The sequence below is a fragment of the Pyricularia pennisetigena genome, chromosome 5, assembly GCF_004337985.1.
Source record: "Pyricularia pennisetigena strain Br36 chromosome 5, whole genome shotgun sequence".
Taxonomy (NCBI): Eukaryota; Fungi; Ascomycota; class Sordariomycetes; order Magnaporthales; family Pyriculariaceae; genus Pyricularia; species Pyricularia pennisetigena.
In genome coordinates, this window is record NC_043743.1 from 178,228 (window position 1) to 187,934 (window position 9,707).

The window sequence follows — 9,707 nt, forward strand, 5'->3', positions numbered from 1 at the left end:
CGGGGTGGTTTGTGTCAGCTTGCTTCCCCTTGCTCGTTCTCTTTTCCGCTTGCATACGTTGCCAGCACCCCTGAGTGGAATAGCACACGCACCATCTTATACATGGGCACACTCCCGTACGAGAAAGCCACCGTCCCGAGGATGATGCTAAACGTATAGTTCCTGCCAACAAATCACCCCCGTCGTCCCCTCGCAACGATCAGCAAAAGTGTTCCCGCATCCACCAGACGTTTCCAGTCGCCTAGTTAGGGACTTTGTGTTTCCTTGGAAGAGCATAGAATTCGTACATGGTAGTCCGGTTCTTGTACTTGTATGCCGCTCTGACCTGCTCGAAATTGGGCGGCTCCTGCTGCGTCGCTCGCCGTACCGGTCCGCTGCTGAAGAACGTCCTCCATCGTGGTCGGATCTGTGCGGTTCGGCCGCCTCGGGAGCTGTAGAGCCAGCCTAGGGCTCGCTTTGTCGTTGCTGAGTTCATATTGTGATTTTGCGGCTCATTTCTGTGGAAGGAGAATCTGAGAATGTTGGGCGATTCCTGAAGAGCAGGGGCTCGTCATTCGATAATTTTTTGGAGCCAGCAACATTTGGAGCTTCAAACGCCGATTTACGGGACCCACATCGGGACAGGGGGGCTAGCTTACTTACTCGATCCGTGCTTGTCGTGCCCAAAATCCCACCTGGGGTCTTTTTTCTCATTTGATATGTAGAGTCTGCCAATTGTCGGGCCGTGTTGTAAACAAACTATTTCTCCAATACCAAAGTGTTTCCGCATTTGATCCAAAACCCCTTATGCATATAATTTTAAATACAACGGTCAAGATCCAAAACGTACCCAGTATACCCGGACAGATACGCCCAACATTCAAGCCAATCAAACGCCACCTCATCTTGTCAATTTTTACCTCCATTTGATCCCAATAATCCCAAAAAGTGCTTCCAACTCCAAGTGTCCAAAACTCTCAAGCAAGTCTTTCCTTTGTTCCATTCACGCCATGGTGTCCATTTACACCGTTTACGCCGTTCACCCCATTCACCCTCCTGCCATTGGTCATGCGGTTACCGTTCATACGATATGCCGGCACAGGGGTTCCAAATACCAGCCTCCCAAACCAACCCAGAGCGTCCAGCCAAAGCTGCAGCCAGTGTATGCCCATTCTGATAAACAGGTTCTTGAGGCCCAGCCTCGGCTTCTTTCCCCGGCTGAATGTGGAATCCTTGAATTGAAACGGTAGGGTGGCGCCTAGGTGCTCCGTCGCGACCTTCAACCCGCTGCTGAAACCGTCCTCGTGAAATCCGTACTTGGTCCAGGCACCCGCGTAACTAATACCTCTCTTGTTCTGTATCCTGTCCAACATTCCCTGTGCCCTCACGGCAGATGGTGTATACAGGGGGTGTCTGTACTGAAACCGCCCCTGCACGGTCTTGGGATCCGGCTCGTGGAGTGGGTTCAACGTGACAAGCACATCTCCGAAGATTTCCCGCGGTATGTGCTGCAGTATGTTCATGTTGTACGTCAAGCTTACCTGATCAGTGTTGCTCCGACCAGACTCTGGGTTTGACAAGGTCAAAAAATTCCAGCTCGACCAGGCCTTCCTCGAGACTGGCATCAGGGAAAGATCCGAATGCAGAACAGCAACGTTTTCCGAGGTCTCAAAGCAAGACATGATTTGTCTCTCCTGAGGTGTGGCAGAATCTTGAATTATCGAATAAGCCTGGTCGCCGTGGGTGGCCAAAATCACATGATCGTAAACTTCAGACTTGCCGCCTTCAAGATGCAGGCGGACACGACCATCTGCGTCATTTGAGAGTGACTTGACCGGCGTGTTCAGGAACAGGTGATTGGGAGGGAACCCCCTCATGACGGCGTCTACGTACGCCTTGGAGCCATCAGGGATAGTCAGCCAGTCAGGCCTTTTAGAAATAGTTGACAGAAGATGATGGTTCCAGCTGGTTTTGTTTTTCGTTTGGTTAGTAAAAACAAAGTATAAAAATAGAAAGGAAGCAAAATGCCAGCCATTCGATTTCCAAAGAACGGGCAACCTACAGAAATCGGACGAGCGTGATAGCCGGGAACTCAAGTAAACACTTATCCGGACTTGTGCTCCACACACACGCCGTCATGGGAATGAGGTAATCATCGCGGAACGCGTCCGAGTACCCTTCGCGCTCGAGGTAATGACCAATCGATTCATCCAAGTCAATTCTCTTCTTTGAGTTGGGGTCATGACCCTCCTCATACCGCAAGAGGTCAAGAGCAAGCTGGTTGAAGCGCACGATATCGAATATCATCCGCCACATCCGCCACGAGAAAACATTCCTCAACTGGCAGAAGATGGCCCCGAGGCTCGAGCCAGCCCATTCGAAAAAGCCATGGTCACGCGAGATTCCAAACGACATCTCCGTCACTGCGGTTGGAACTCCAATCTTCTTGAGGAAGTTGATAAAATTGGCTGCGATAATGACATCATCTATTAGGCACGACGGATGGCGATGAAGATGAGTTGGGCATATTACTCACGGTAAGTAGCTGTGTTCATGACAATGAACCCCGTGTCAACCATCGTGGTGTACTTTCCATGACGGAAGGGGACAGTATTCGTATGGCCGCCTAGCCGTCCGGCGGCTTCGTACAGATAGACATCATGATGCGTGCGGTTCAGTGCCCACAGCGCGGCTATTCCGGCGGAGCCACTGCCGACGACGGCGACCTTTTTTCTAGGGACGCGGTGAGTAGGTGACGATGGCATTGTGGGAAATGTGTTTATAGAATAGTAGTAGATAAAACAAAGCAATTTTCAGATCAGAGTCATCGACGTCGACGACATCCGATGGCAGCTGAGAAATGAAGCACCAAAGAAGAAAAGAAAAATAGAAAGAGAAAAAGAAAAAAGTAATATAGGGAGAGATTCAGATAATATGATATTGAACACAATGGCTGGGACACAGACAGGTAAAGAACTAGAAAAACCTAAAGGCACCAAAATACCAGCGATAGCGACTGGCTAACGTACTAGAAAAGTAGATAGTGATCGTTGCATGCAGTTCGAGAGGAGAGAGAAACATGTGTAAGAAGAAGATAGATAGTGGGAAAGAAAGGTGACGTCGCGTGCCGCAAGCTGAAGTCAACTAACCGGTCTAGCGTTCAGAGACATGCAGCCTCAACGTGCGTGTGGTGACAGAGATCGAGAAGTAGCTGAGGAATCCAAAGACTTACATAGAATCGGACGTTGCCATGACCGGGTAAGCTGTTCTTGGAAAGTATGTGAGCGGGTACTGACCAGGCGCTCCTGGCTTGTTTCAAAACCTGAGCAAAGATGGGACGAATGCAGAGAATACTGGACCTGATTGTCCGAGAGTACAATTGATCGTTCGACTGATGCACTCGTGTGGATTTCGAGATACGGTTACTACTGTAAAAACTTTAAAAAGACCTGGCTGGGCTTTTCTTCGGTACTGTGCTGTAATGACTGCACCTAGGCTTGCCAAGGTACTTGTAGCTTCCAATCTAGGTTGGAGGAGCTAGGTTTAAATGGGAGAAAGACATCTCGGGGCGGCCTAGTACCAAGTGTGGAGTAGCGCCTAGCGGTAGATTCTCAAGTCCGCCGCGAGAAAAAGTCACACCGCGGTCTTGTGAATGGTCCGCACACCGTAGCCACCCATGTCCGATAACGAAAAGTAGGTGAAGCGACAGCGGAGGTCTTTCAGATGTCATGAACTACAGTAGGCAAAGATAAAAAGAAAAAAAAAAATAAAAATCGCGCAGAGAAACACAAACGGGCTTGCAGGAATCAGGACCCATACTACTTACTGTAGATCTAGAGCCCTGCTGCAGTGCACCCATTTACAGACAATCGGTTTGTTTTACTTCACGTCACATCTCGTCCGCAAAAAATCACAATGTCGAGGCTCAACGGGACCGAACACCGATACGTCGCGAAATCGCAACCAGAGCGTCCAATTCTTATAAAGCGCCTTGTTCTTCTCCCCGGGTAATACAACTCCTAGTCCATGAGAATATTGAGATCTGGGAGCCTAAATTCTGCGTCGCCGGGTGATGATCAACTTTGGAGGAGAAGAAAGGAAGCGCGAGAGGGTCTTTGAGGCAGCAAAAATTTGCGCGCACGATAGAAATAGTCGGACTGCGAATTCGAGTCGGCACGTGATAAGCACCTTTTGTGGCTGGGGAACTATTTGCGGAGTAACTACGGTCGGAAACTTAGTGGCTTCGAGTCATGGTACGTGCTCGTTAACGCGCCTTTTGCCAGAGAGCGGCAAGAGTTGGTTTCGTCTCACTCACTCATGTCGACCCGCCTGGGTCCGCCTCTGCATTCGGTCGACAATCAATCAATCAATCAAACCCACCCGGAACCTTACTGATCAATCGACATCCACCACATCCACCCGACTGCATAGACTACGACAGCTGCTGACGAAGACGACAGCAAGAACTAAACGACGAATCTTGTACACACTACTCTCCACGGAAACTCAAAAAAAAAAAAAAAAAAAAAAAAAAACTCACAATCAAAGCCCGCACAGCCATATCCCTCCTCTTCAGCATCCAAAACGCCCAACTCGCAAGCCACCTGTTCCCCTCCCTCGCGGCGGCGGCAAGAACCTCCTCCTCGAGCAGCCGCCTCAGCACGGGACCGCCATCGCCCTCGTAGACGCGCGCGACGGCAATCGCGAGCTGAATGTCTCTCAGCTGATTCAGGCACACGTTGACGGCGTCGTGCAGGTGGTCGGCCAGGAGGAAGAAGGCAGCCGCGTACTCGAACCGACGCTTGCTCATGAGCGCGTAGGCGTTCTTGAGCGCCGTCGTCCGCCACTTTGGGTCCTCAAAGTTGTTGGCGAGCAGCTTCTGCGTCGCCTTTTGCTCCCTGTTCCACGACGCCATCCGCCACAAGCCCTGCAGGACCGTCTTCTTGCGTAGTGCCAGGTAGTACAGGCTGCAGTCCACCGGGTTCTTGAGGTCGCTCTTGGTGTACTCGTTGCGTGCAATGACCTCGAACTGCCGTCTCTGTAGTGCCCATTTTTTTTTTTTTTTTTTTCGTCGTCAGCATCCTTTGGATTTGCTTTCCCAGTCTCAAGAATAGTACTAGTAGACCCAATAAAAAAAAAAAAAAACATGCAGCAATGCAATGCAGAAAGAAACAAGAGAAACAAAGACTTACGACTGCCCCAATATCACCTAGCCACATAAACATGCCACTCTCCCTGGCTCCCTCCCACTTCAAGCTCCCATGGTTCTGCCTCTCCACAAAGTCGACCAGTATGTCCTGGCTCTCCGAGTGGTACGCCCAGTTGATCTCTCGCCAACCCATGTGGGCCTCGCTGGTCCTGCCCTTGCGCAGCGCGTGCTGCCGGAGTGAGAGCACGAAGCGCGCTCCGTTCTCGTCCATGCTTCGCCGCTGCGACTCGACCAGCCCTGCGCACTCGACAATGTCCACCAGTTGGATCTGCTCGTGCCCCGAGAGCTGCGTCAGGTCCACCCGCGTCAGCTTCTCGTTGATCTTTTGCGCCAGCTCCTCGTCAAACGCCTCCCCGTCGACGTCGTAGTCTCGGCTGCTGGACATGAACCCGCCCGAATCCTGCCTTGAACCGCCTTCTGTGTTGCCGCCGCCATCACCACCACCACCACCACCACCGTAGAACTCTCCCATGTCCAGTCCCAAGTAGTCATCCACAACTTCCCCTTCGACCCAGTACTTTAACGTCTTCCACAGCGCCAGTAATATCTTCCTCAGCAGCCCGGTTCTTCCGGCCAGCATGCATTGGCTCAGGAACTGTGGGTGGAAGACGGGCAGCGGCCCGTTCAGCCTCTGCACCACGTCGAACAGATCCCATCTGCTACTTGCGCCCTTGCCGTGCAGCCTCTCGAGTCTCAGGCCCTCCACCAGCGACGAGCCGGCAGCCGCTGCGGCCACGTCGTATTGCCGGTCGTGCACAAACAGCTGGTTGCCCGCCCCTATGACAAGGTGCCCATCGCCAAGCCATGTCGAATCGCCTATCGGATGCGGCGTCATCTCGCGGATGCTGATCTCACGGATCGGCGCCCACGCCGGGCCTTTGTTGAGGTAGTCAAACCGCATTTCCGACAGGAGCACCACGCGATGCGGGAACCCGACCGCCAGCACCGACTGCTTGTCGGGCGTCAGCGTCCAGTCCAGATCGTTGATGACGCCGCCCTCGTCAAAGTCCTGCGCGTACTCGAGCCGCGCGCCACGAATGTCCCAGATGGTCAGGCTGCTCCTACCGGCGTTCACCAGGGCGGCCCTCTTGAGCGTGCTCCCGCTTACAAGGCTTGGATTCTGCAGCCCCGTCTCCATGGAGCATGTGGTGAGCCACTCGACCTGTGAGTTTTCCGTGTCCACTCGCGCCGTCAGGAAGTCGACCCGCCCCTGGTGCGTGTACGACACTGCCACGTCCCGCGCGAACACGTCCAGGAATCCTGATATGGTTGGCGACGACCCGGCCGGGTCTACAGGTAGCACATATGCCAAGTCGTCGGTTCCCTCTAGGTCGAACCTGCAAAACTCCCTGATGGACGCTGACATCCTGCCATTCCCGTTGATGGCAGTAGCATTGTTGCCCCTTTCACTCTCCTTTGGCGATTCGGGCAGTCGAAGCTCCCACACGACACCCTTTTTCTCCGCTGTGATGGTCGCGATATGCACGACCCCAGCCGTTCCGTTCTGCTGCTTAGGCAAGCTGACCAGACACAACGGCTTCCCCTGGACCGTATAACCCGTCTTGGCCAGTACCCTCGGCGATGTGGAAGTCCGACAGTCCCAGAGCGCGATGCTGTCGGCACGCAGGAACACGACGAATTGACCCTTGCGCAGCACGCAGATGCGGTGCATGTGGCCCATGTCGGCCACCATGGCCAGCAGCCCGAGGCTCGTCTCGCGGGCCCCGAGCTTGTGCTTCCACATGTTGCACTCGCCGTCCCGCGTCCGGCTGACAATCGCCCGGCCCGAGATATCACGCACGATCTTGCGGATCGGCCCCGAGTGGCCAGACCAGATTCCCCGCAACCTGAGCCTCGGTTCATCGCCGCTGCTGGGTCTTTGGATCAGCATGTCGGCCACGTTGGCCTCGTAAACGCTAATAGTACCCCGAAAGTCGTGTATCAGGATGTTCATGTGACCGCCGGGCTTGTTACAAAAGTTGTACACGGCGACGCGGTGTTGCCTCTCGTCCAGTGATAGAATCGACATCCAGTCAAAGTCCTTGGATACAACATGCGCGGCATTAAACACCTTCCTGTCCTTCTTGGACGCGCCCTTGCCTCCGCCCACGTTCTCTAGCGCCCACGCCGTGAGACACCCCCTGGCGTCCATGACCACGCATAGCTCCGGGTTTTGATTCGCCACGGCCACGACGTGCTGCAGGCCCATGTCGTCCTCCTCAGCCCCTGCTTCTTGCACAGCCGTCTCCACCGCAGCACTAAGGTCCCGTCCGTGGATTATGAAAGCCCACCTAATATCCGACTCCCGGCCCTGGATGGCCTCTGCCAGATCCAGCTGGCCCCAGAGCTGCAGGTGGGAAGTCCCACCGTGCGCGTCGCCGGGCGCCCATACCCGCAGCACCTTGTCCGAGCAAAACGTGTAGAGCACGTTTTCCATGGTCTGCTCTACGTGGTGAGGCCTCCGCCACTCTATCCTCGTCACGGGTGCCGGGTGCCGCAGGTACACAAAGTCGAAACGGACCCCGTCGGACCCGAAGCTCAGCCTCCTCCACACCTTGACCAGGCCGTCGAGGTGGCCGCAGCAGGCTATGAAGGCCGAGTCGTACGAAAACTCGGCGCATTGCACCGGCCCCGCGAGGTCTTTGGTCCATATACATGCCGGGTCTGCATCAGACGTCTGATAGACCTTGAGCGCCGCCCTTGCCACCAGGAGCTCCTCCGACGCGCCCCACGACAGCGAGATGGGCGTGCTGCCAGTCGCTTCACCGTCCGCGTCTGCAAAAGGCTCAAAGGTCGACTGCAGAGCCCACTTGACGGCATCAAACTCCTGTCCAAACGGCTTGTAAATCCTCACCCAGCCATCGGTGGCAGTGGCTATCTTGCCGCTGGCCTCATCAAAGGCTATCGCGCGGAGGGGGGACTCGTCATCGTCGTATACGGTCTGAAGGAGGGTCTTGTGGTCCGAGAGGATGGCGAAGGCATTGCCGGTTATGTATACCTAGACACGTTTTTAGGAAGTTTAGCATCTTCCTTGGCATATGCAGCAGCAAGTGGGTAGGGCGGGGTGGTTTGTGTGATGAGAAACCCATCTGGCAGCCTTACGATTATGCGCCGAGAGTCCCAGAATCCAGTCGAGACGGCCTGTGACGCGGACTCGGGCTTCCCGGGGAGAACGGCCTTCATGCTCGGCGGGGTGCTGCGGTCAAGACATGTCCGCATACAGGGGCGTTGGGAGTTCAACAGTGACAGTGGTCAGTGAAGAAGCGAATCGGACGATGCTGACAGGTTTGCGACGGACGAAATTGGGTAGCGATGGTCGTGACTAGGGCTCAGAAATGGCGACTCGAGTCGCGCCGGGGTTAAGCCTTCAAACGTTTGTAATAGCTACTAGTTCCTTTTTTTTTCGCGTGAGGTTTGCCGTCGTTGGTCAATGGCTTGACAGAAAGTCAACCTATGTTGAGAGAATAGGAGGTCGCACTGGTCGTTGAACGAGATACGTCACAAACTGGAGCTTTAGTGAAACTGCGTGTCCTCCGCTATGGGCTCCGCTAACGGACCGCTGGAGAATGCCGGGGCGCTTGACAAAGGGTCCACAGCACGCCGCAGCCCTGCAAATTAACCGCGCAGGCGCCAAGATGCGTTCATGGTATTGAAGACATGGAATGGAGATTGGTTTAACTAATTAAAATGCAGAAAATTTGGAGGGGGGGAGGGCTTTATTTTCTGTATTGTTCCGATCTAACATGCATCCGATGTCGTATGAAATATATGGTATAATGGTACAGAGTATACAGTAATACAGATCACTGGCCAGTTTGTGACTCGCCGGCAAATAAAAAGTCTCTTTGCATCTCCTAAACCCACGTTGCCGTCGAGGCCCCAAGAAAGCACCACAGCCTCCGCAATGCATTCTCTGTAGCCCTTCTCCCCGGACTATGAGCTTTTCTGCTCCACCCAGCCCCTGAGATCCTTGATCTCTCCGTTGTTGTCATATCTCGCCTCTGCGAGCCAGTCAGTAAACCCAGTAGGGATGCGTAGAACCATCACCAGAGAACTAAAGACAAGAGAAAACTCACTAAAAAACGTATAATTCAACGTAACAGTCTCGATTCCCCTCATGTTCAAATCATGCAGCAAATCCGGATCCAGGTAGAAAAACACGGGCATGTCGACCGTCTCGCCGGCGTTGAGCCTCTGCTCCTCGAAGCAGAAGCACTGAATCTTGCTAAAGTACGGCGCGACCTGCGCGGGCGTGACGCTGTACGTCGCCACGCCGATGATGTCCTGGTCCGAGTTGTTGGTGGCCTTGTAAAAGGCCAGGGCCGTCTCGCCCGGGAGGACGCGCACCTCGCGCTGCTGTGGCACAAACTTCCACGGCAGAACGTCCGACACGCACGCGTTGAACGTCACCTTGATCCGCTTCGCGCTCGTCACGGGCTTGAGCCGCTCCGAGAGCTCCATCTCGTCGTCACCCGAGGGACCGTGACCCGGTGCCCGCACCGGCTGGCCACCCCAGCCC

General features: G+C 54.3%; 4 protein-coding genes across 4 annotated transcripts; 1 reads left to right on the plus strand and 3 right to left on the minus strand.

Moving 5' to 3' along the window:
• Nucleotides 1-289: 289 nt before the first annotated feature.
• Nucleotides 290-475, minus strand: PpBr36_08012 (uncharacterized protein; the record flags this gene model as incomplete). The annotated part of the gene is made up of 1 exon (XM_029895145.1): nt 290-475. A coding segment is annotated over one exon (186 nt), but the record flags the coding sequence as incomplete, so codon positions are not given.
• A 481-nt stretch (nt 476-956) lies between these two features.
• On the minus strand, nt 957-8,371 carry PpBr36_08013 (uncharacterized protein; the record flags this gene model as incomplete). The annotated part of the gene is made up of 6 exons (XM_029895146.1): nt 957-1,944; nt 2,042-2,447; nt 2,516-2,705; nt 4,520-5,017; nt 5,172-8,186; nt 8,291-8,371. The coding sequence occupies 6 exons, from the start codon at nt 8,369-8,371 to the stop codon at nt 957-959; spliced, it is 5,178 nt and encodes a 1,725-aa protein (XP_029747346.1).
• Nucleotides 8,372-9,121: 750 nt separating this feature from the next.
• On the minus strand, nt 9,122-9,649 carry PpBr36_08014 (uncharacterized protein; the record flags this gene model as incomplete). Its single annotated transcript, XM_029895147.1, has 1 exon — nt 9,122-9,649. One exon carries the CDS (start codon nt 9,647-9,649, stop codon nt 9,122-9,124), a length of 528 nt encoding a protein of 175 aa, XP_029747349.1.
• On the plus strand, nt 9,317-9,674 carry PpBr36_08015 (uncharacterized protein; the record flags this gene model as incomplete). Its single annotated transcript, XM_029895148.1, has 2 exons — nt 9,317-9,448; nt 9,504-9,674. The coding sequence occupies 2 exons, from the start codon at nt 9,317-9,319 to the stop codon at nt 9,672-9,674; spliced, it is 303 nt and encodes a 100-aa protein (XP_029747348.1).
• Nucleotides 9,675-9,707: the final 33 nt, after the last annotated feature.